General features: G+C 46.5%; 1 protein-coding gene and 1 long non-coding RNA gene across 2 annotated transcripts; one reads left to right on the top strand and one right to left on the bottom strand.

Annotated features, from left to right (window-relative positions):
* Positions 1–27: 27 nt before the first annotated feature.
* LOC138657705 (uncharacterized) lies at positions 28–2290 on the top strand. Its single transcript, XM_069745401.1, has 2 exons — positions 28–1109; positions 1262–2290. The coding sequence occupies exons 1-2, from the start codon at positions 976–978 to the stop codon at positions 2145–2147; spliced, it is 1020 nt and encodes a 339-aa protein (XP_069601502.1). The 5' UTR covers positions 28–975; the 3' UTR covers positions 2148–2290.
* A 3955-nt stretch (positions 2291–6245) lies between these two features.
* Positions 6246–7640, bottom strand: LOC138657704 (uncharacterized). The gene is made up of 3 exons (XR_011317145.1): positions 7470–7640; positions 6384–6444; positions 6246–6299 (listed from the first exon to the last, which is right to left on the bottom strand). It is a non-coding gene; the product is annotated as an uncharacterized lncRNA (long non-coding RNA).
* Positions 7641–26849: the final 19209 nt, after the last annotated feature.

Genomic DNA, 26849 nt, shown 5'->3' with positions numbered 1-26849 from the left:
GGCAGGAAGCGTACGGCGGCGTTAAAGGGACAGTGCAGCGATGTGATGGCTGCTGCTCACCTCCGCTGGGGTCACGGCCTCCTGTGGTAGTGATTGCGGCCAGAGCTCCGCACCGCGTCCGCCCAGAGACACAGGGCCCGGGGAAAGAACGCGAGTGGGCTGTTAGCACAGAGTACGAGATGTGTCAGCCAGTATCCGCAACCAAGAGGATCTACCTGACAGAAACATGCTCTATGGAGGGACCACCGCTTTCTGGTGGAGAACAAATTAGATTTTATTGTAGAAATCAACCAAAAAAAACACTACAAATATTAAAACATTTAAAAACAAACACATTTTGCAGACCCCATGATGGGGTCCGACCCCCCCTGCACATGGCAGCACCAAAATACATCAATAAGGCTACGTTCACATTAGCGTCATGCGACGCAGCGTCGCCGACGCAACGCACGACGCATCGGAAACGCACGCAAAAACGCACCTTTTTTGACGCAAGCGTCGGACGGATGCGTCGTAAAACGCAGCGTTTTTTGTGCGTTTTTGTTGCGTTTTTACATAAAAACGCAGCGTTTTACGACGCATGCGTTGTCAAACACTGATTAGATCTTTACACACAATTTAGTGTCTAGACACTAGATAACACCACCAATGAATAGAAGAGGGTGGTTCTAGTGTCTAGACAATCGATAATGCCACCAATGGGTAGATGGGGGTGGGTATTAATGTAATAGTGGTATATATACCCCGGCATAGATTATTTCCAACCATAGAGCATCAAGATGGATCGTCCCATGGAGAGTATCTACCTCAATTTTCAGCTGGAATTAGCCCTTGCTATTGCTTATGCTATTGCCTGTCATGAACAGAGGAAAAGAGACAAACTACGGAGAAGGAGTCGTCGGCGGTTTTGGCTACACCCTATAGTGGAAGTCCGAGAGAGTCGTGGAGCCTACCATTGTCTGTTTGGCGAATTAAATGAGAACCAGGACAAATACTTTGAATACACCAGGATGTCAAAAGACAGCTTCCGATATCTGCTGCGTCTGGTGGAAGGAACCGCAGCACCGTAAATCGATTTCCCCTGAGGAACGTCTGCTGGTGACTCTACGGTACGTAATGGAATGTGAAGGATTTATATGTTCTTGCCATTTTTTAAAGTAACGTGTTTTTGTTTTGTGGGGTGGGGGGATTGTTATTAAAAATGAAAAATTCTTTCATAACAATTTTATTAATTATATTTATTTATTTTTCTTCTTGTCAGTTTCCTGGCTACCGGAGAGACATTGAGATCACTGCATTTCCAGTTTAGGATTGGAGTCTCAACACTGTCGGGTATTATTGCCGACACATGCCGCGCATTGTGGGACAACCTCCGGGAGGAATTTTTACCCATCCCTACAAGAGAAATATGGCTTGCCAACGCCCAAAAATTTGAACAAGTGTGTTCTTTCCCTAACTGTATTGGAGCCGTGGATGGGAAGCACATTAGGATTACCAAGCCTTCAAGAAGTGGATCTCTTTTTTTTAATTATAAAAAATACTTTTCCACCGTGCTGATGGCAATTGCAGGTGCGGACTGCAGGTTTCTCGCTGTGGACATTGGAGCGTTTGGTCGTGCTAATGATTCACGGACATTTAAGGAGTCTGATATGGGCCGAAGATTGTACAATAACAATTTTAATTTCCCCCATCCACGACCTCTTCCCAACACCGACGGCCCGGCCCTGCCATTTGTTGTGGTTGGGGATGAGGCTTTTCAAATGAGTGGCAACCAACTTAAACCGTACTCAAGTCGTGGGTTGGACCGCACCAAAACTATATTTAATTACAGACTGTCCAGGGCCAGAAGAACTGTGGAGTGCGCCTTTGGCATCCTGGTCTCCAAATGGCGTATCTTAGGATCCGCCATAAATTTGAAAATTGAGACAGTGGATGAGGTGGTGAAGGCGTGTGTGGTTCTCCACAATTTTATTATTGATAAAGAGAGAGTCAACGTGGAACTCGATGAACCCATACCAAATCCATTGCCTGATTATCAAGCTCATCCTCTGCGGACAACTTTGGAGATTGCTCATATGAGGGACCAATTTGCTGCATACTTTGTTTCTGATGTTGGCCGTGTTTCATGGCAAGATCAAATGGTTTAATTCTTCGTGTTATTATGATGTCATGTAAACACTGTGGAGTCCATGTCATTTAACCATACTATGTATGGTTATTGTTAAAATGTCCCCTGATTGTATAATACGTTGTGTTTTGAAATAAAGTTCTTGTGCCTTTCTGTTTTCACCAAACAAATCTCCCATACGTTTTTCCATAGTAATAGAATTGTAAAATCCAATTTTATTGAAAGTAATGTGTGTCACACAAAATTTGTGTGTTCCATAGTTTTGACGTATAACATAATCGGCTCCCACCTTGTCAACCATTTTTAATCCTGCAGACTATTTGCATATGGAACCAGGCTTGACAAGGAGGGAGACGATCATGTTTGCAAAACTCTACAGAGTTAACACTATTGTACTCAGGATGCTAGAATTCGTCCAGAGTCAAATAGTGGCGACACTGTGAACATTGCTTCCACCTCACCTGACCAATAATCTTAAGGTACATTAACAAAACTATTATCCAACGATACCGACCAGTGATACAACTGGACCGAGATCGTTGTTTTGTTGTCGCGTGGTTGCTGGAGAGCTGTCACACAGATAGCTCTCCAGCGACCAAAAAAGAGCAAGTCCCGTGTAATCTGGGTAATGTTATGAAGCGCTTTGCCACACTCACGATGTTTACCATTGTAAATGTAATTTTAAAAAATACAAAAAACCCTTACACTCCGGTGTATGAAACGTCCATCGCCGTCAACTTCCCGTACTGTGGCAGCCCTAAAGCACAGCACAGCGTTTATTATTAAGTCAACGGTGTGCTCAGCTTTACGGGCGGGAATCACAGTGTCAGTGCGGAAAGATGACGGCGAGGGACGTGGTAGACACCTTTTTATATTTGTGGGGTATTGTTCACTTTTTATTTGAGTGTTTAAAACAGTGCGCTAGTCACCCAATATTCCCTTGTTTAAAACAAAGACATCGCTGGATCGGTCTAAACTCGCCGATCCAACAATGACAGCGTCTGATCAGTTACCCAAAAAAATTCCAAATCATTCGCTGACACCAAAAAACTCACAGCAGGGGCTCAATCGTTTTACGATTTCAGAAAAGATAACGTTGGTTACACACAAAAAACAACTTTATACTGAAATTGTTGTGTGATGGTACATTTTAAACTTGACATATTGAGCAATGCTGTTTGTGATTGTAACATCTGAGTACAATGAGCGACAGCCCTATAAAACAATGAAAAAAACAAATTGATAAATATTGTCAGACATTGCACATCAGGTGTTACAAAGACAAGATTTGTGTATACGGCGCAAGGAGTGATTTGGTGCAAACTTTATTTGAGACAATAAAAACTAATTTTTAAAAAAAAAATAACATTTATTTAGGGTACAAAAAAAAAAAAATTGGGAAATGTTATTAGGGGGTACCAACATCCGCAATTAAAGGGGATTGATATCCCACACTTTTTGGGGGTGTTGAGGAGACCGAGGAGGAGGACGAGGGGGAGGAAGCAGCATACTCTATGACACTAGACGGGATGCTGACATCAATCCAGCCAGTGGATGGTGGCGTGACTAGCAAAGCAGGAGGTGAGGGAGGAGGAGGGACGACCAGTGTCCTTGGCTGGCTACTCCGGCTCCGGGTAGACCCAGGCTGTGATGGTGTACTCCTTGTAGACCCAGGCTGGGTACTGGGTGTACTCCGTGTAGACCCAGCCTGGGTACTTGGTGTGCTCCGGGTCGACCCGGGGTGTCTTCTGGTGGTACTTTTGGGAGCAGCTATAGCCAAGGTCGTAGTACTTGTCGTCTTCTTCTTCTTTTTCCTCCTCTCTCCCTCTGGGTGTGGGTCGGCTTCCCGTCTGTGTCCCCTTGAAGGCCTGTCAGGCTCTGAAATTTGGGGCTCTGTTCTGTGGTGGCGGTGGCGGTGGCCCTCGGCACGCGGAGCTCTGTGGTGGTGCTCTGCAGCAGGAGTCGGAGTCATGGCAGCCAGCGATGGTACTGCGGGCATATTTGTCGCTGACTGCAAGACCCGAGCCTGCTGCAGAGCACTGACATATACATTGTTGCAGCCCTGCATGACCGAAATCTGGAGTTCCGGCGTAAGATGTTCAACCATGCCGTTGTGAATGGCAGTAAAAAAATGTTTGGCCGGCCTCGAGAGATCCGTTTCGATGTTTTCAAGACGCCGTTCGATATTGCACATTTTATCGCACAGCGCCTTGAAACCATTCTGAAATACGGTGCTCAGATGTAAAAATTCGGGCATGAAAAGCCCTGTCCGAGGCCCGCTGACGCTGTCGGGAAGACCCAAAGGAAGGAGCGACAGAGGCCTCGGCCAGGGGAACATCTGATGGACCGGCTGCCGGTTCGCCAGATTGTGGTGGTGCAGACCTGCTCTCGCTGTGGGATGGCTGCGACTGTTCAGATGGCGCTTCACAAAGGACCGCTCCAGAGGGTCGGACAGTCTCGCGGGTGCTGCTGTGTGTTCTGTGAAAACATAAGGAAACCATTAGTATACTAAATATCACATTTCACATGCGTCATTAATTAACTTTACCGCCAGGTATCCATTGCCGCCATTAATATTAACCTATTTTTAATATTGACACTGCATATGCACCATCAATATTAAAAAAAAGGTATTTATTTAATTCACAATAGTCACCCATGGTTGTGGTTTGCAACGCCAGACAATTATGCTTACGTTGGAACTGCCATGACGTCACGGTCATGTGACCGAGACGTCATCACAGGTCCTGCGAGCTGAGCAACCATGGGAACATAACCTGCTTTGCAGTGGAATGTATGCCGTATCTATTATATTTTACTTTTTTGTGTATAAAAAATCGGGGATACACCTGGATAGGCACTATACTACTCCACTATGAAATATTGGCTGGGCATGGCCAATCTACTATTTTTCTGTGTTCTGTATACTTCAGATTTCAGTGAAATTGCTAGTAAGTCAAGCTCAACATTGTAGTAATCCCAGAAGGCTCGGAGCACGGAGCCGCTGTGTCAAGTGTGAGAAGACCAGAAATGAATAAAAAATTCTAGGTCAACGAGGCGTGAAAAGTAAAAACAAAATACTTTATTCACTTCAATCAGAAGCAGAGGATGAAACATCTGCACAATACAATAAAAACACTATCTACGCGTTTCAGGTCTGATGTTCCCTGTCTCCTGAAACGCGTAGATAGTGTCTATTGTATTGTGCTGATGTTTCATCCTCTGCTTATGATTGAAGAGGATAAAAGTATGTATTTTGTCCTTTTCACACCTCGGTGAACTTGCCTTTTTTTCTTCCTTTCTATACTTGGTACTTGCCAAAATAAATGGCTGGGCAATAAGCTACGTGGCTGGAATGTTGTATGTGAATATGCATGTTGTAAAAACTAGGTGTGTGCATAGGTACTATACTTACTCTCTGCTTTCAAGGACCGGTCGCAAGAACTGCAGTATACGGTTGTACTTGTACACCGAGGTCCTTGAAGCGGCAGCACCACTACGAGTCTGTCCCTCCTTTTTCAGGCCCCTCCTGAAGCGGTCCTTCATGGAGCGCCATCTGGTCTTCAATTGTTTAACTGTGTATAAATTGAAAAAAATAAAAAAGGTTTTAGATAATATATTGAAAACGATTACGCAACCGTGTGCAATCCCAATAGAAGACATCACAGACGGTTGTGTAATCCTGGCATGATGGGTCACAGCAGCATTTTGTAAATACTTACGGAAACTAGCTTTGGCCTTGGGTGAAGCGCTGTCGAAGCCATCCCACAGCGATTGTGCCACCTCTTTCCACAGACGCCGCAATATGCCCTGGTCCGCGTGCCGGGGGTCACGGCTGTCCCACAACGGGCCCCGTGCTTCAATGGATGCCACCATCATGTCAATATCGAGTGGTTCATCCAGGGCCCGTTGTGAAACCTAGAAAAAATGGAAAATATTAATGTTTGAAAGATAAAAAAAATTGTCCCTACCTCCTCCACCGCCACCTACTACACACAACACCACAACCTCCCACCACCCCCCATAACCGCAAAAACAAAAAAATTAAACAAAAAAAATGAATAGGTTTGAAATAAATACTTACTCTCCGTCCTGCAACCACATCTTGGCCCCGTGGTCCCTGCTGCTGCTCCCTCTGTTCCTCCTGGTTCTCCTCCTCACTTGAAGAAGCCTGCAAAATAGTTTACCAAAAAGTTGAGTGAACCAACTACAAATGACAGCGAATATAGTAAGCAATAGTAGATCATGTACTCACCGGACTCCTCAGCGGTGGGGTGTGGCTGGAATCGCTGCCGCTGGCCATGACTAATGCAATTCTGAAATAAAGAACAAAATAACATTGATCCTATGCTCCTATGCACAATCCAGCAATATATAAAAAAAAAAAAAACTCATTTAAACCACAAAGAACATTGCACTCCAACTGAACTAACGCTGAGCAAACAACACTGCCACATTGATTAAATTAAAGAAACAATGGCAGAGACAACCCAATGCCAGAGTACAAAAGCCTAAAGATAAGAAAACTAATCTACAACAGACCCTATGTAGTAATCCCAAAAGGTTTTGTTTTTTTTCCAAAGTACAGTATGCACGGAGCAACACAAAAAACACAATATTTTTTTGAAAGTAAAAAATTAACAACCCCCAAAAATTAAGGGCAGAAACATTAATAACACACCATACTTTACAATAAAACCGACAGGGACGGATACAATAAAAGGGCCATACAACGCCATACAGCACAACCAGAAAACATACAACAATGTCTTTACACAACCACAGTGCTGAACATAATACACAACTTGCAATATAAATTATTACATTTAATAAAAGGGCGCAGAATCATTCTATACTACCATACTTAACAATAAAACCGACAGGGCCGGAGACAATAAAAGGCCATACAACGCCATACATCACAACCATAAACATACAACGATGTCTTTACACAACCACAGTGCTGAACATAATACACAACTTGCAATAAAAAATTAATAAATGTAATAAAAGGGCGCAGAATCATTCTATACTACCATACTTAACAATAAAACCGACAGGGCCGGAGACTATTAAACGCCATCATATAACGCAAGAATAAAACAGCACAACTGAATACAAAAAACACCACCAAACCAAAAAATGGAAACGAAAAATCTATCCTGGAAAGAACAATAATCAAGGCCGCAGACAATGAAACGCCATACTATACAACGCCATACATCACAACCAGACTAAAAATACCACAATATCTTTAACCACAGTGCAGAATATAATACACAACTTGCAAAAATAATTTAAAAAAACATGGAGAAAATGCACAGAATCATTCTATACTTACATCTCTGGACAGCGGATGAATAGTAGAAGTCGTCTGGGGTTCTGGTGTGATGCCTCTAGATGTTCTGGAGATGTGCCTCTGGTGTCTTGCCTCAAGATGCTGCAGCAGAAGTGACAAACAATCCAACATTTTCTTTATATATGGGGGATGTTTTTCTCACTGTTTGCACTGTCTAGACACTGTCTAGACACTTTTTTGTTTCATTTTATCTAACGACGCATGCGTCGTACAACGCACGCACGACGCACACCCGCGACGCAAGTGCGTTGTCAATACGTTTCAATGGGAAATTGTAACGCATTGACGACGCAAGTGCGACGCAAGTGCGGCGCGCGCGTTTTTTGGACGCTACAAAAATGCAACATGGTAGCGTCTCCGACGCCACCCATGTGCGGTGAAACGACGCATGCGTTGTGCGTTTTACCGAAAACGCACGACAACGCAACGCATGCGTCCCCAATGATAAAGATAGGGGCGCATGACGCATGCGTTGTCGTGCGTCGGCGACGCTGCGTCGCATGACGCTAATGTGAACGTAGCCTAAAGTGGACAAAGTGCTAGAGTAGATAACCCGCTGTACTGGAGCGATTTATCACATTAATATCCCAACAGGCTGTGATCCATTGCACTGGATAATATGGTGTCAGCAGTGGGAGCTCAGAATGCTCCAGGCCTTAAGAGGTTAAAAAAAAAAACCAAATCATTACATTAGTGGGGTTTGGCCCAGAATATAGATTTGCAGTGGAACGCCTTGTAGCTTGATTAGAGAAGGCAACAATGCCTACATAAATGGCTCATATAATAAGAAACCATTAATAGTTATATAAAAGTACCAAAATGTACCAATACCTGAAATGGAAAAAGAAGCATGGTTGCTAACTTATTGGCATGTTCCTATAGATGGAATAATCCTAATCAAGCAAAGATCAATGATTTGGAACCTGATATATCCAAGCAAAAAACCTTTGTAGACTGATTCTCCAAAGGGTTAAATGGAGACTAAGCTCAGTAACCAGATGCTACAAATAGCCGTCAATAATAAAAATAGCAAAGCTTAAAAGGGAATCTGTCACCTCAAAATTGGCCTATAAACTGCGGTCACCGGCCTCAGGGGCTTATCTACAGCATTCTGTAATGCTGTAGATAAGCCCCCGATGTATCCTGAAAGATGAGAAAACGAGGTTAGATTATACTCACCCAGGGGCGGTCCCACTGCGGTTCGGTCCGATGGGTGTCGCGGTCCGGTCCGGTGCCTCCTATCTTCATATGATGACGTCCTCTTCTTGTCTTCACGCTGCGGCTCCGGCGCAGGTGTATTTTGTCTGCCCTGAGGGCAGAGCAAAGTACTGCAGTGCGCAGGTGCCAGGAAAGGTCAGAGAGGCCAGACACCTGCGCACTGCAGGGCAGATAAAGTACACCTGCGCAGGAGCCGCAGCAGAAGACAAGAAGAGGACGTCATCGTAAGAAGATGGGAGGTGCCGGACCCCGACCGCAAAGCCCATCAGAATGGACAGCAGAGGGACCACCCCTGGGTGAGTACAATATAACCTGTTTTTCTCATCTTTCAGGATACATCGGGGGCTCATCTCCTACATTACAGAATGCTGTAGATAAGCCCCTGATGCTGGTGGCCTTAGTTTATAGGCGAATTTTGGGGTGACAGATTCCCTTTGGAACATGACCACAATACATGTATGCAAACCAGAGGTCCGGGGGGCATGAAGAGCCCAACGTGTATCGCCACAAAAGTGGCTTCGTCAGGGGCAGATGCAGCAGTGTAGGCTGACTCCAAATATATATATACAGTGGGGCAAAAAAGTATTTAGTCAGTCAGCAATAGTGCAAGTTCCACCACTTAAAAAGATGAGAGGCGTCTGTAATTTACATCATAGGTAGACCTCAACTATGGGAGACAAACTGAGAAAAAAAAAATCCAGAAAATCACATTGTCTGTTTTTTTAACATTTTATTTGCATATTATGGTGGAAAATAAGTATTTGGTCAGAAACAAAATTTCATCTCAATACTTTGTAATATATCCTTTATTGGCAATGACAGAGGTCAAACGTTTTCTGTAAGTCTTGACAAGGTTGCCACACACTGTTGTTGGTATGTTGGCCCATTCCTCCATGCAGATCTCCTCTAGAGCAGTGATGTTTTTGGCTTTTCGCTTGGCAACACGGACTTTCAACTCCCTCCAAAGGTTTTCTATAGGGTAGAGATCTGGAGACTGGCTAGGCCACTCCAGGACCTTGAAATGCTTCTTACGAAGCCACTCCTTCGTTGCCCTGACGGTGTGCTTTGGATCATTGTCATGTTGAAAGACCCAGCCACGTTTCATCTTCAATGCCCTTGCTGATGGAAGGAGGTTTGCACTCAAAATCTCACGATACATGGCCCCATTCATTCTTTCATGTACCTGGATCAGTCGTCCTGGCCCCTTTGCAGAGAAACAGCCCCAAAGCATGATGTTTCCACCACTATGCTTTACAGTAGGTATGGTGTTTGATGGATGCAACTCAGTATTCTTTTTCCTCCAAACACGACAAGTTGTGTTTCTACCAAACAGTTCCAGTTTGGTTTAATCAGACCATAGGACATTCTCCCAAAACTCCTCTGGATCATCCAAATGCTCTCTAGCAAACTTCAGACGGGCCCGGACATGTACTGGCTTAAGCAGTGGGACACGTCTGGCACTGCAGGATCTGAGTCCATGGTGGCGTAGTGTGTTACTTATGGTAGGCCTTGTTACATTGGTCCCAGCTCTCTGCAGTTCATTCACTAGGTCCCCCCGCGTGGTTCTGGGATTTTTGCTCACCGTTCTTGTGATCATTCTGACCCCACGGGGTGGGATTTTGCGTGGAGCCCCAGATCGAGGGAGATTATCAGTGGTCTTGTATGTCTTCCATTTTCTAATTATTGCTCCCACTGTTGATTTCTTCACTCCAAGCTGGTTGGCTATTGCAGATTCAGTCTTCCCAGCCTGGTGCAGGGCTACAATTTTGTTTCTGGTGTCCTTTGACAGCTCTTTGGTCTTCACCATAGTGGAGTTTGGAGTCAGACTGTTTGAGGGTGTGCACAGGTGTCTTTTTATACTGATAACAAGTTTAAACAGGTGCCATTACTACAGGTAATGAGTGGAGGAAAGAGGAGACTCTTAAAGAAGAAGTTACAGGTCCGTGAGAGCCAGAAATCTTGATTGTTTGTTTCTGACCAAATACTTATTTTCCACCATAATATGCAAAAAAAATGATAAAAAAACAGACAATGTGATTTTCTGGAATTTTTTTTCTCAGTTTGTCTCCCATAGTTGAGGTCTACCTATGATATAAATTACAGACGCCTCTCATCTTTTTAAGTGGTGGAACTTGCACTATTGCTGACTGACTAAATACTTTTTTGCCCCACTGTATATCATATACCCATTTAGACAGAGCGGTCATCAGCTGTGGAAACTGGCATGCAATGGTGGAAAGTTCAGACTCCGGCGTCCATGGCACCAGAAGCAGAATAAGCAAGGAAGAGCTTGCTTGGGTGTACTAAGATGGCTGAAAAACAATCACCGTGCCTGCACGTGTGCCGTCCACGGATAGAAGGAGATACCACAGGTGTAGCAAGATGGCGGTTTGTTAGAATAATGCGCAAGTGCCGGTGTCCAACAGAAGGAGATGCAAGTGGCGCCTGCGCACATCATAGGGCACCTGAATGTGTTTAAGGGTATGTGCACATGCTGCGGATTACTCTGCAGATTTTTCCAAACTGATTTTGGTAAAACCACAGGAAATCCGCACTACGGAATTACTGCGGATTTACAGCGTTTTTTTGTGCTGATTCCACCCGTGGTGTTACACCTGCAGATTCCTATTATGGATCAGGTGTAAACCGCTGCAGAATCCGCACAAAGAATTGACATGCTGCAGATTAAACAACACTAAGTTTCCGCGCTTTTTTTTCCGCAGCATGTGCACTGCGGATTTTGTTTTTCATAGGTTTAAATGGTACTGTAAACTCATGGAAAACTGCTATGAATCTGCAGCGGCCAATCAACTGCGGATCCGCAGCAAAATCCGCAACGTGTGCACATACCCTAAAGCCACGGCACTTTTGATACATGTGTGCCTAATATTGCATCTAGGCAGGGGCGGATTATAAGTGGGTCAATATGGGCGGTAGCCCAGGGTCCAGTGGTGTGGGGGCCCCTGGGCTACCGCACAGATTGCCTGCCGGCATTTATGGGCCCCCGGACCCGGTGGGCAGAGAGAGGGGGCCCGCATCAGGCCCCATCTCATCTGCTCACCGGGCCCCTTCCGGCGCTGTGGCAGTTTCCTATTTACGTGCGGGCGCGCGCCCGCACGTCAATAGTTAACAACAGCCGCCAGCCAATTGGAGGCTGGCAGCTGAAGTCGGCCGCAGGCGCAGTGCACACGCCGCCGGCGTCTGACGTCATTGTCAGTCACCGGCGAGTGTGCGCTGCTGGAGGGAGCTCGCCGCTGGAGCGCACAGGTCAGGTGAGGAGACTCGTTTTTTTGTTTTGTTTTGTTTTTTGATAACCTAACGGTGGACACACTGGGGGCAATGCTGGAGGACACACTGGGTCAATGCTGGAGACACTGGGGCAATGCTGGAGATACTGGGGCAGATTGCTGGACACAATGGGGCAATGCTGGAGACACTGGGGCAATGCTGGAGACACTGGGGCAGATTGCTGGACACACTGGGGGCAATGCTGGAGGACACACAGGTGCAGATGATTGCTGGAGACACTGGGGCAATGCTGGAGACACTGGGACAGATTGCTGGACACACTGGGGGCAATGCTGGAGGACACACTGGGGCAGATGACTGCTGGAGACACTGGGGCAATGCTGGAGACACTGGGGCAATGCTGGAGACACTGGGGCAATGCAGGAGACACTGGGGCAGATTGCTGGACACACTGGGGCAGATGATTGCTGGAGACACTGGGGCAATGCTTGAGACACTGTGGCAATGCTGGAGACACTGGGGCAATGCTGGAGACACTGGGCCAGATTGCTGGACACACTGGGGGCAATGCTGGAGGACACACAGGTGCAGATGATTGCTGGAGACACTGGGGCAATGCTGGAGACATTGGGACAGATTGCTGGACACACTGGGGGCAATGCTGGAGGACACTGGGGCAGATGATTGCTGGACACACTGGGGCAATGCTGGAGACACTGGGGCAATGCAGGAGACACTGGGGTAGATTGCTGGACACACTGGGGCAGATGATTGCTGGAGACACTGGGGCAATGCTGGAGACACTGGGGCAATGCTGGAGACACTGGGGCAATGCTGGAGACACTGGGGCAGATTGCTGGACACGCTTACGGCAATGCTGGACATACTGGGGCAGATTGCTGGACACACTGGGGCAATGCTGGATACTCTGGGGCAATATGCTGGACATACTGGGGCAGATTGTTGAACACACTGTCTGGGGGCAATGCTGGACACAATGGGGCAATGCTGGACACACTGGGGCAATGCTGGACACACTGGGGCAGATTGTTGGACACACTGTGGGCAATGCTGGACAATTGGACATACTGGGGCAGATTGCTGGACACACTGGGGCAGATTGCTGGACACACTAGTGGTAATATGCTGGACACACTGGGACAGATTGCTGGACACACTGTCTGGGGGCAATGCTGGACACACTGGGGCAATATGCTTGACATACTGGGGAAGATTGCTGGACACACTGTCTGGGGCAATGCTGGACACACTGGGGCAGATTGCTGGACACACTGTCTGGGGGCAATGCTGGACACACTGGGGCAATGCTGGAGACACTGGGGCAGATTGCTGGACACACTGGGGGCAATGCTGGAGACACTGGGGCAATGCTGGAGACACTGGGGCAGATTGCTGGACACACTGGGGGCAATGCTGGAGACACTGGGACACTGCTGGAGCCACTGGGGCAGATTGCTGGACACACTGGGGGCAATGCTGGAGGACACACTGGTGCGGATGATTGCTGGACACACTGGGGCAATGCTGGAGACACTGGGACAATGCTGGAGAAACTGGGACAGATTGCTGGACACACTGGGGCAATGCTGGAAGACACACTGGGGCAGATGATTGCTGGAGACACTGGGGCAATGTTGGAGACACTGTGGCAATGCTGGAGACACTGGGGCTATGCTGGACACACTGGGGCAATATGCTTGACATACTGGGGAAGATTGCTGGACACACTGTCTGGGGCAATGCTGGACACACTGGGGCAGATTACTGGACACACTGTCTGGGGGCAATGCTGAACACACTGGGGCAATATGCTTGACATACTGGGGGTAATATGCTGGACACACTGGGGCACATTGCTGGACACACTGGGGGCAGGACTGGAGGCATGGGCAGAATGTAGACACGGGGCTGGGGCATGATTGGAGACACGGGGCAGAATGAAAGACATGGGGCAGGATTGGATCATGGGGCAGGATGGATCCGATGGAGACAGATGGGGCAGGATGGGGAGATCATATGGGGTAGAATGGATACTCATGAGTGCAGGATGGCTGGAGCCAGGAATGAGATAAACGGGCCCACCTGGATTATCTAGCTTTGTAAACCGGCACATGAGCACTATTTCGATCAATAACCATCTAGTTATACTGGCGGTATTTCTCCCAATTTGTGCATGGCGCATGCGCTGTGTTCAGTTTTTCAGCCATCGTCGCACTCTGTAAGGGGCATATTCGGCCCTCTGTCTCACCCGTGGCAGAAGGGTTTTTCTTTGTGAAGAAAAAAGATGGTGGTTTTTGACCGTGCCTCGACTTTCGGGAACTGAATAAGATTGCTGTAAAGAAAATGTACCTTCTTCCTCTGATTTCCGATTTATGTAATCAACTCACGGGGGCCAAATGGTTTTCTACGCTTGACGTACTGTCAAGGTGAAAATATATGTCTTTATACACTTTTGTACTTTTATATATTCTTATGCTGTGAAACAATAAGTTTTTCCCTTTGCTTGCCAAATGCAAATTTAACTGTATTTAAGATGGCTGCCAGTATTCACCTTTGCCCTACTTTTTGTTCTTGCCAAGAATCTACTTTCGTTTCTGAAGCTAAAGTGCCATTTCTCTGGAAATCGAAACTTAACAAGATGTGGACAAAGGAAGATTCATCAGATAATGTCAGGCCAATCAGAGGGACTGAATACTAGATACATTGCTTAACCCCACCTAACCCTGCCCTCTGCACACCTTCCCCCAATGGACCATATAATGTTGTGTATATGAAATAAAGAGTTCAGTTGCTGTGAGGTTACCACTACGTGTGGAAGCATAAGCAGACTCTGAGTTTGAACCAGCTTTTGTCTGACTCATTCTTCACTCCGGTACCACTGCTTTTAATCTGATTTGGAATAACTGGTGGATGAAGGGTATTGTCGTGATGACCCCGACAATTTGGCGACCAACGTGGGGCGTGGCCCGCGATCCGAGACCCCCTGGACCCATGCCTGGACGTCCGTGGACGACACCCGTAGTGGCTGACCTCGAGGACTGATCACCCTCCAAACACGGTAAGTGGAGATCGCATACTATGTATGTGTCACACTTGCTAGTGTTTCAGCCGTTATTGGTTAGTCTGTGGTCTCTTTGGGTCTGGGGAGTGACCGGTCGAGTGGTGAGACCGAGCGCGATCCCGTGCCACGCTTCGAACCAGCAACTGAGAGACGTCGCACTCTGCGCGTCCTCGTGTACACCACACCTCCTCCACCGGTCATTGTACTCCATTCAACCACCCTACCCGTGTCTATTGTCTAGTAGTGATAGAGTGAAAGATTGAGGAAGTTTGTGGATTGGGGGTGGCTGTGAGAAAGGGACAGGAGACGCAGCCTCTGTGATATTGTACATATTGGTAATTAAGACGTCCCAAGTGGGGGGACCACCAGAATCACATTGGTAATTAAGACGTCCCAAGTGGGGGGACCACCAGAATCACATTGGTAATTAAGACGTCCCAAGAGGGGGACCACCAGAATCACTTACTTGCACACATTGGTAATTAAGACGTCCCAAGTGGGGGGACCACCAGAATCACATTGGTAATTAAGACGTCCCAAGTGGGGGGACCACCAGAATCACATTGGTAATTAAGACGTCCCAAGTGGGGGGACCACCAGAATCTCAGTGGAAGGGTCTCACTAGGAGACCGCCTCCCAATGTTTAGAATATCGTGACAGGGCAGACTGTAATCACTGGTGTTCAGGTTAGGGAAAAATATTGAGCGCGAGGCTCTTTATTCATAGTACGTCGAGTGCGAGGCTCCGTGTTAGGACACAAGTGTTGCTGTCGCTGTCAGCGGCCTACTGCAGAAGGGCGTAGTATTCTGTGAGTCATGTTGCGTCTCTTGAAGAAGAAGTCCGTGCCCCACAGGTTAGATGAGGATGCTGTGGAAGTCAAGACAATAGTAGAGTCACGGGAGGGCAAGAAGGCAGTCAAGAATATTGAAAGATAAAGGACTGTTAGAACAAGCGCAAGCTCATCTGCGAGTTGCGCGAGGTTTAAAGAACGAGGAATGGAGAAAGGTTGATGGAGAGGAAAGATGAAAGGATGCAGAGCCCGTGTTTGGTTATAAAATACCTCAATCATTGGTTTTTCTAAGGTGTTTTGGTATATGAATTGTGTGAAGGTTTTGTAGAAATTAATTGAGTCTGAGAATTGCTGTATTCCGTTACTGTGGTTTTCCAAAACACCCCATGGGAGGGGGGAGTCAAATAGCTGCGTTATTGTTTCCTTTTGTGTTGAGGAATGCTGTAAATTCTTATTTCTGTGTTTAAAGCTGATGGGAGGGGTGAACCCCTGCGCGAATTGTTTTTTTTTTTTACTTCTCCTCTTTGTGCTGCTGGCCAGAGAAAGGGGGGCCAAAGTTTTCAGAAGAACTTAACCCAGTCTGTATCAGCAGCTGCAGCGATCTTTACTCGCTCTCTAGTCCCCCTCCCCCCGCAGCTTCAAGGACACAACTCGCAGCTCGCTTCCTTATCAGTGGCCCAAGAAGCAGAAGACTTCAGCTCCAGCTCCCCCTCCCTTACACAAATCTAGTCTCATATTCCAATATTCATTTTAACCCTGTGTCTGGAAATCTCTCTCGCCATGTTAATTTTCAGACCAAGACAAGACAGATGGATTTGTAAATATTGCGGTCAGACAAACCCAGACTGGAGAAATACTTGTATAATCTGTGTTGCAACCCAATCTAAGTGAATTACACTGATTCCTGTCCAGATAAGATCACATGTAGTGACATAAGAAGCTGACACAGGATAGTGGGTAGTGGGGACATTAATTTTGGGAGTAGGCTGACAGTAATCCTTTTGGGAAGGAGCTGTAGACCAGCATGTCATGTCACCCCCAACCGGTCATCTAGTCACCCCCACCACCAGAGAACCAACCACATCAGGTGGTGTAAGACAGATACAGGAGTATTATCCCTGAAAGCCCTCTGACTAGCTAGCTACGCTAAAATAATTGGCTGACCCTGAGAACAAACCTTTCCCATTATACAGACAAAGACAATATGATGGATGTATAAGTGCACCTGAGCAGACCTAGAGAGTTGGTGAGCCAAGATGATGGTCAGATGGTATTTATGTTATATAACCCCTATGTAGATGAGTATAATGAGATGTGTTATAAAAAAAAAAAAATAGGGGGGATAGTGTCTCTAACCCTGGCAGTTAGAATATCCTTATGTTATGCTGCTTCAGTATGTGGGTAATTTTTTTTTTTTTTTTGTGCACAGACAGAGCAGGAAGCCATTGTTGCCACTGTTAGTTTTCGCAAGTATCTGGCAGATCTGAACTGTTGGGTTTCGGCCTGGAGACTTCGGTTCTGCCTTGGTCAAGTGATATTTTTGGGTCACTGTCTCCTTCAGGGTGCCAGACACCTCACAGAAGAAAGAAAAATAGCCGTCAGCTACAAAGGATGAGACTGAACTCCAACGTTTTCTTGGACTATGTACTTATTGTTGTCAGTGGATACCGGACGCATCCCGCATAATGCAATTTCTCTACAGGGCCCTGAAAGACTGTTCAAGATATGCTGATGATTTTGGCAGACTCCACACAGTATACGCTGTTACTATGGAAGACACTGTAGTGCACGGAGCTGCACTCCCTCCCACCCTGTCAGGACAAGAAGCAGAATGTCAGGATCTGTCTACTGCATGTGTTCTGGCCAAAGACAGGCGGGCTGATATATACACGGACTCACTGTAAGCATTTGGTATTGCTCATGATTTCGGAGCCCTATGGGCCAATCGAGGGTTTGTTACTACCGCCGGGACTCCAGTGAAGAATGCTGAAGCTGTTAAAGCCCTCATGGACTCAATCGAATTACCTACCCAGGTGGCCATTATCAAAGTTAAGGAGCACGGTACTATGGAACAGGCCACAGACTGTTGGTAACGCCTGTGCGGATATGCAAGCAAAAGCCGCTGCTCTCCTACCCGTTGAACAGACCATACCAGCTATGGTGACCACACGCTCTCAGCGTAAACAGTTACAAGAAACACTGACTCTACAGGAACCTGATGATCTACGACAGACTGAGGTTTTCTGTCGGACCCCGCAAGACCGCTTAATGACGATGCCGAGAATGTCTCCAAAGGAAGAAATGAAGCAGTGGAAGCTGATGGAGCACGTATGGACAATGGTCGCTGGAAAAAAGGACCAACTTGTGTGTCTCCCTAAGCGGATGTACCCTGCTATTGTCACGTGGGCGCATGGGCCCACACATCGAGGTGTCTGTCAGACCTGCAATCCCGGTCAACTTCAACGTGTAACCCCGAAGCACCTTGCTAAGCCCGACTATCCTTTCCAAAAGCTCCAGGTGGACGACAGGACCACATCACGTTGCCAAAGTCTGGAAGGTATGAATATTGTCTGGTGGTTGTCGACATGTTCTCCAGTTGGCCAGAAGCATTCCCCGTTACCAACGTGACTGCAAAGACCACAGCAAAGAAACTGGTGATGGAAGTTATATGCAGATATGGTGTTCCAGAAGTTGCTGAAAGTGACCAGGGCCCGGACTTTTCTTCTCATGTGTGTCAGGAGGTTCTGACAATGCTTGGATCCACTGTAGCCCTCCATACTCCGTACCATCCTGTTATGAAAGGCAATTCAGTATCACAATGGACATGGAGGTCAGAGCACATACAGTGGTCTGACAATAACCCAAAATAATAGAACGAGCTCTGAGACGTGGGAACTCTGCAGACCGCAATCCCTGATCCTCTCCAAACACAACTAGAGGCAGCTGTGGATTGCGCCTAACGCTCCCTATGCAACTCGGCACAGCCTGAGAAACTAACTAGCCTGAAGATAGAAAAAATAAGCCTACCTTGCCTCAGAGAAATACCCCAAAGGAAGAGGCAGCCCCCCACATATAATGACTGTGAGTAAGATGAAAAGACAAACGTAGGGATGAAATAGATTCAGCAAAGTGAGGCCCGATATTCTAGACAGAACGAGGATAGGAAAGATAACTTTGCGGTCTACACAAAACCCTAAAGAAAACCACGCAAAGGGGCAAAAAGACCCTCCGTACCGAACTAACGGCACGGAGGTACACCCTTTGCGTCCCAGAGCTTCCAGCAAAACAAATAGACAAGCTGGACAGAAAAAATAGCAACAAATAGCAAAGAAGCACTTAGCTATGCAGAGCAGCAGGCCACAGGAATGATCCAGAGAAACACAAGTCCAACACTGGAACATTGACAGGAAGCATGAATCAAAGCATTAGGTGGGGTTAAGTAGAGAAGCACCTAACGACCTCACCAGATCACCTGAGGGAGGAAACTCAGAAGCAGCAGTACCAGTTTCCTCCACAAACGGAAGCTCCCAGAGAGAATCAGCCGAAGTACCACTTGTGACCACAGGAGGGAGCTCTGCCACAGAATTCACAACACCATCCACAATCTAGTGGGAAAGTTAAGAGGCTGAACGGCACACTGAAGGGACAATTGACCAAAATGATGCAGGAGACTACGGCTCCATGGCCAGGGCTCTTATACATTCGTACTACCCCTATTTCAAAACATAGCCTGTCCCCATATGAGATATTGTTTGGTGCTATGTTCTCAGTTGTAAATTCTCAGTCTTAGTAGTTGTCAGAAGAAACTGACCGTGCTGTTCAATATGTTATTCAGCTTAGTAAAAATGTTGCTAACACCTATGTTTTAGTTTCTTTTTCCCTTCCAGATTCAGCAGAAACCGATATTGGTCACAATTTGAAGCCTGGTGGTCTTATGGTCGTGAAAAGCTATGTCAGTAAAACATGAAGGAAAGAGCACCTGAATCCACGCTTCACACTGTAAAAGAGACCGGACCAGCGCTTAGTCACAGTGGTGATCGAAGGAAAATGTTGCTGTTGTTTTTGGTCCTGAGGCTGGGGGCCATCCTCGCCCCTACCTTTTCGTCCCCTATTGTAAATAAGAATACCGGTGCCACTATTCTCTGGGTAAAACTAACGGTCCCGGTAAATATCTGGTGATTTGATTTCTGCGATGTAGTCAAGTGCCCCGAGACTCAGCGGGTGGTAGAGGGAATTCTCCAGTATTATATATGTGTTACCAGAGATAACAATTGTGCTGGGAAGATATTTTCATAATGTGTTTAATAGTGGATACTATGGGAATTTAGGCCATGTACAGCTCCAGGATATTAGCTTCAGACCAACCAAGGCCCCTGTTACCAGTACAGCTAAAACAGGCCTAGGTGAACGTTTGCAAAATATAGTTAATGAATTAATCCCCATTCCAGGTCTTAGTTGACAAGAAGTCTTCCCCATAGAAACACAAACAGCCCCAAGGACAAATTTATGGTTAGAATGGGTAAGATACAATGTACGAGTCCAGAATATCTCTGTAGGATGTATTGCTTGTGCTGCAGCGAATACACATCTATACACACATGCATTGTTTTTTCCTGATGACAATACTACTGCCTGTGTTATGAATCTGTTGAAGGGTTTAAAGCCCACTGATTGCTCAGATTATGTCCCACTAATTCATGAAGAACCCACACTAAAGGTCCCAGGGGGGATAACCGTATTAGCTGATAACTATACCTGCTATAATTCCCACGACACTACAGGTACACCAGTAGGGGTCTTCGAGACAGGTTTCTGCAAAGAGAACAGTTCCCTAGATACTGACTTGCTAGCTAATCATACACAGTATATGTACGACATTTATTGGTTATGTGGAGATGGTAAGCTCCATCTTAGGTTGCCTAATGCCTGGACAGGTCAATGTACCCTTGTTAAACTAGCTATGCAGTTCAAGATTTTACCTTGGGATCCGGAGACACCTGATGAATATACCAGAAAGAGGAGAAGTCTCGATCAGCTCCATATGAGTTATGAAGAAGATCTATTGGTATATGTCGATGGCATTGGAGTGCCAAGGGGGGTGCCTGACCAATTTAAAGCCCAGAACCAGATCTATGCTGGCTTTGCTTCCATAATCCCACAGGTGCAGATTAATAAAAATGTTGATTGGATCAATTACATATATTACAGTGAACAAAGGTTTGTCAATTTTACCTGTGATGCTTTCCAGGGTATAGTTGAGGAGTTAGGCCCTAACACTAGAATGACCCTCCAAAACCGACTAGCTCTTGATATGATTTTAGCTGAGAAAGGAGGAGTCTGTGGGATGGTGGGAGAGGAATGTTGTACCTATATCCCTCAGAACTCTGGGGTAAATGGAAAGACCATGATAGCCTTAAAAAGTTAAATGGGTTAGAAGCAGAATTAAAATCTAATGCTGGAGTAGACACATCTTTCTTTTCCGGTTGGTTGGGTGGGCTCAAAGGATTCCTTCAACAAGCTTGTCTAGTACTGATTGCCCTTCTTGTAGTTGGATCGATAATCCTCTGTTGTGTTATTCCCCTGTATAAAAAGGTCATCACTGAGGCAACTCCGACTGGCACCTTCCTCAACCAAGAAGTAGACTCACCAGAGTACGATGGTACTGATCCAGGGGAAATCCCTAAGTACGTCCCCCTCAAGAAATTAGACAAAACCCACTATTTTCAGATGATGTAAAAAGATTTAGTTTAGGGACAATAGGAGAACTCCATGTGAAGCTAGTGAAGGGTTCAGCTGCCTGGAGGCCTCTCACAAGGGGAGAGCTTCTGAGGTGTCTGGATGAAGAAATCCACCTCCCCTTTCCCCATCACATGGACACATGGAAGGAACTTTCTTTTTAGGGAAAAACTTAGTGTTTAGGGGGGATTGTCAAGGTGAAAATATATGTCTTTATACACTTTTGTACTTTTATATATTCTTATGCTGTGAAACAATAAGTTTTTCCCTTTGCTTGCCAAATGCAAATTTAACTGTATTTAAGATGGCTGCCAGTATTCACCTTTGCCCTACTTTTTGTTCTTGCCAAGAATCTACTTTCGTTTCTGAAGCTAAAGTGCCATTTCTCTGGAAATCGAAACTTAACAAGATGTGGACAAAGGAAGATTCATCAGATAATGTCAGGCCAATCAGAGGGACTGAATACTAGATACATTGCTTAACCCCGCCTAACCCTGCCCTCTGCACACCTTCCCCCAATGGACCATATAATGTTGTGTATATGAAATAAAGAGTTCAGTTGCTGTGAGGTTACCACTACGTGTGGAAGCATAAGCAGACTCTGAGTTTGAACCAGCTTTTGTCTGACTCATTCTTCACTCCGGTACCACTGCTTTTAATCTGATTTGGAATGACTGGTGGATGAAGGGTATTGTCGTGACGACCCGACAGTACGAGGGGCTTATAACCTTATAAGTATCCGAGAAGGAGATGAATGGAAAACAGCGTTTCTGACGACTGAGGGGTTGTTTGAAAATGTGGTTATTCCCTTCGGTCTCACTAACGCCCCTGCTGTTTTCCAGAATTTCATTAATGTTGTTTTTTCTGACTTGATTGGGCGCTATGTGGTCATTTACCTGGATGACATCTTAATATACTCAGAGGACAGTCAGTCACACTTACACCATCTACGTTCGATTCCTATGAGACTCAGGGAGAACCATTTATACGCTAAGCTGGAGAAGTGTTAATTCTTTATGCAAGAACTATCTTTTCTGGGTTTAATTATATCAGGGGAGGGATTCCACATGTATCCGGGGAAGGTTCAGGCCATTTCAGAAAGGGTGCAACCTCAGGACCTGAAGGGGTTGCAACGATTCATGGGCTTCCCTAATTACTATAGGAAGTTCATTAAAGGGTTTTCGCAGGTGGTGAAACCCTTGACGGACCTCACTCTCAAAGGGGGCTGATGTAAAAAAATGGTCCGTGGCCGCAAAAAATTCCTTCCAGACACTGAAGAAATGTTTTGCTTCAGCACCCCTGTTGGTACAACCCGAGCCGTCAAGACCTTTTATTGTAGAGGTCGATGCTTCTGAGGTGAGGGTGGAGGCAGTGTTATCCCAGGGCCCTCCCAAACTCAATAACCTCAAACCCTGCGCCTTTTTCTCTAAAAAATTCTCTTCGGTCGAGAGAAATTTAGACATCGACAACAGGGATTTGTTGGCGGTTAAATTGGCCTTCAAAGAATGGAGGCATTTTTTGGAGGGGGCCGTTTATCCCGTTACGGTCATCACTGATCATAAAAATTTGGCCTATATCGAGTCCGCTAAGAGACTGAACCCCAGACAGGCTCAGTGGGCACTTTTTTTTCTCGATTTAATTTTGCCATTACGTTCCGGCCAGAGTCTAAAAATGTAAAGGCGGATACCTTATCCTCAAGTTTTGATTCTGTGTCCCCTCCAGAACCTCCTTCCTCCATTTTTCAACCGGGAGTGATCGTGGCAGAAGTCTCATCTGAGTAACAGAGAGAGATTCTGGAAGCACAAGCTCCCAGGAATAAACCACATTTCCATCTCACATTCCTGCAAGAGTTTAATGATTCTGTGTTTAGTGCTCACCCTGGGATTGCAGCTACCCAGGGGGACAGTAGCTAGGAGTTTTTTGGTGGCCCTCTATGGGTACTGATATCAAAAGGTTTGTAAATACTTGTGGGGTGTACGCTCGCTCTAAGAGCTCTCAGGCCTGGCCGCCAGGGGGAATGGCACCTTTGCCAATTCCGGATAAACCATGGACACACCAGTCCATGGACTTTATCACTAATCTTCCGTCTTCCAAGGGCAACTCAGTAGTTTGGGTAGTGGTTGATAGGTTTTCGAAGCAAGCCCACTTTGTGCCGTTACCTGCGTTACCTTGTGCTGAAACCTTGGCTCGCTTGCTTATACAGCACATAGTTTGGTTGCATGGGGTACCTTTAAATGTGGTGTCTGACAGGGGTGTGCAATTTGTGGCCAGGCTTTGGAGGGCTTTTTGTAAGAAGTTGGGGGTTACGCTGTCATTCTCCTCTGCTTATCATCCGGAATATAACGGACAGACTGAACGCACGAATCAGTCGTTGGAACAAATTTTGAGATGCCTGGCATCTTCCAGACAGGAGGACTGGTGTGAGGTATTGCCCATGGCAGAATTTGGGTTCAACTGTCATATTTATCAGTCTACTGGTAAATCTCCCTTTCAGGTCAATTATGGGTTTGTTCTGCAGTTTGGAAAATTTTCCCACATGGATTCTGGTTGCCCTGGTGCCGAGGGTATGGTACAACAGTTAAGAACCCTTTGGAGGGAGGTTCAGGGGAACATCTCCAACGCCCAGAAGAAATGCAAACATTTTGCGGACAGGAGGAGGGGGTCAGCTCCTGCGTTGGCTGTGGGGGAGAAGGAGTGGTTGTCTACCTGTAACATCAAACTTAAGATACCCTCTATGAAGTTGGGCCCCAGGTTTATAGGACCATACAAGATTGTAGAGGTGATCAACCCGATGGCCTATAGATTACAGTTGCCCACCTCCTTCAAAATATCTGTCTTCCACAGGTCCCTAGTAAAATCTATGGGGACAGTTAGAGAAGACTCCTCATCCAATGCTCCACCAGTGTTGGTAGAGGGTCAGCTGGAGTACGAGGTAGGACACATCATTGATTCAGGGTGGGTGCGCCGGGGGCTTCAGTACCTAATCTGGATCGCCCCCATGGGGCCTTGGGGTACTCGGTACCAGGTCCTTCGGTTCACAGGGGGATGGCACGGTGGCTGACCCGGTCCGTGGCCCTGGGACGTCCGTGTAAAAGGGAAAAGTCTTTAAAGGGATAAAGTTTGTATTCGTTACGCCACCTGTGGTATTCGGTCAGGGTGACTGACGCTGCTTTAAGGGGTCCGCTGGGGTGATGTCATGGCAGCTGGATGGTATACCTTCCAACAGGTGAAGTAGGTCCCCATAGCTTCCTGGTGTGTAGATGGTGGATGGTGAGAGGCGCAGTGAAGAACGAGGACACAAGGTTGCAGTCTCTTTACATTTACTGAAGACGTCAGCATCCACAGTCCAGAGCACCAGATCACAAGGCAGGCAGAGTCTGGCCGGTTTGGAGGCAAGTCCAGAGTCCCCTTATCCAGGTAGAAATCAGTAGCCTTCCTTTGTGCTGCAGTGTTGTAGTTCCTTACTGCCTAAGGCTTCACATAAGGTCCTCACAACTGTTGTAGATGTTATGTCTCTCTCTCTGTCCCCCAGATAGGATAGGACAAACCCGTATGACCGGTGGCTTGAGGCGGTTTATAGGGACTCTATCATGCCCCAGCCTCTAAGGGGTGCCACCATGCCTCCTGAGTGTAGGGCGGACAGGTAACGTGAAATTAGCTGCCCTGCCGGTCTCTGGAGAAGGCATAAAGGTCGTTACTCCCTCGGTGTTTTGGCTACCGGGATTCTGCGCCTCAGAAGGAGGCAGCCTGTGTAAGGCTGGTCCCCTTCTGATATCTACTCCTTTGCTACGACTTCTTTGCACGCTCGCTGTAATCCAATTCTGCCTTCAATGTCTCTTTCTAAGAGCTGCAGCACTGAGGGCATGCACAGCTCTGTATCCTTCTCCTTTGCTCTCTGACAGGATCCCACCCCTGCCAGGGACCAGCTAACTGAGCGGAGCTCAGCCAGCAACTGACTTACTTTCCCTACAGGCGACCAGTTTTACCAATGTGGGGAGTGTCCTAATAAATAGGAGCAAGAGCTCCCCCTGGTGGCCTGGAGTGTGAAATGTGTTGCATGTTTGTGATACCTGGATGCAGTTGTCCTTCTTTGCCTCCAAACTTAGTATCACTCTCCCCGAGACGAAAGCAATACCACTGTGATGACCAAGACCCTGGGGCGCCACAAATCCACTGGAAGGGATATTCCTTTGAGGATTAGTCATGGGTTCCGGGTAGTTCTGTGCATGCTGATCGACTGGTATGGGCTTTTCATGTCAGAAACCCTGAGAAGTCTGGGTGTCCAGTGGTCCCCCGTTAAGAAGGGAGTACTTCTCATGGTTAGGACATGGTTAATGTCCTGTTCTCTCAGGATTAATTTGGCTGGCCTCTCTTTGGATCTGGGAGGGGTATTTATACTCACTCCAGACTAGGATTCCCTCTCAGCTATACTTTCCTCTTGTCTGTGTTCCTGACCCATGGAGTGTGTGCCCAGTTTGCAATTGTGTTCCTTGCTCTCTGTGCGATACTCTGCTTGTTCGTTCTTGTGGATTTCTGACCTCTGGCTTCCCTTCTGACAATGCCGTCTCTCCCCTTTGGTACCTTGTGATCTCCTGGTTCTAATCTAAGCTTGTTTGACTACTCTATTGTGTATATTGTCTCCTCTGTACCCTGGCAGTAATTAGAAAAATATTTACAATTTTTAGAATTAGATACATAGCTCAGTGCACTGTATAAATGTAAGAATTGCATTTAATCTGCACATGATTATCAATAAAGGGGTGGTTTACACCTAAAATGTCCATTCTAAGTACCAATAGCTCATCATACTGCACAACTCCAAGTTTTGGAGGTGGAAGTGACCCCCTGTGTCGCCGCACCAATGATATGTCTGCTTCTGATTACGCCCCACCCCTGCTGCTTATGTTCTACAACAGAAGCCAAAGAGGGTTAGCTGTGCTGTCCTAGCCATAAGACTATGAAAGTAATGGCTGTGCCTCTCCTCACCTTACATTGCCCTCCAATAGAAGAGAGCGGAGACGCCACCTGACATCTATGAGAGTGCAATCACTAGTTTGGCTGTGGTGAGAAGGATGTCTGTGGGTGTGATGGACCATGGGTATATAGTCTGGGAGAATCAACCCTTGCCCATCAGACTATATGTGTGAAAAGCACCAAGCTCAGTAACTGTATCCCACTTTTATCCAACACACACCGTCCCATGTCTGCGCACAGACTGAGCAGTGATATCCTAGCTTAGAAATCAGCCGCGGTGATTGGCTGCAGCAGTCATGTGACGATAAGCACC

The sequence above is a fragment of the Ranitomeya imitator genome, chromosome 1 (assembly GCF_032444005.1).
Source record: "Ranitomeya imitator isolate aRanImi1 chromosome 1, aRanImi1.pri, whole genome shotgun sequence".
NCBI lineage: Eukaryota > Metazoa > Chordata > Amphibia > Anura > Dendrobatidae > Ranitomeya > Ranitomeya imitator.
Note: the sequence above shows the minus strand (reverse complement) of the source record. Positions and strands in the feature narration are given on the sequence as shown.

What these genes read in the sequence shown, in the direction of transcription:
- LOC138657705 (XM_069745401.1), top strand. Translation starts at nt 976, where the DNA reads ATGAGAACCAGGACAAATACTTTGAATACACCAGGATGTCAAAAGACA. An exon ending in CGTCTGCTGGTGACTCTACG is followed by an intron (nt 1,110 to 1,261) that starts GTACGTAATGGA and finishes TCTTCTTGTCAG; the next exon opens with TTTCCTGGCTACCGGAGAGA.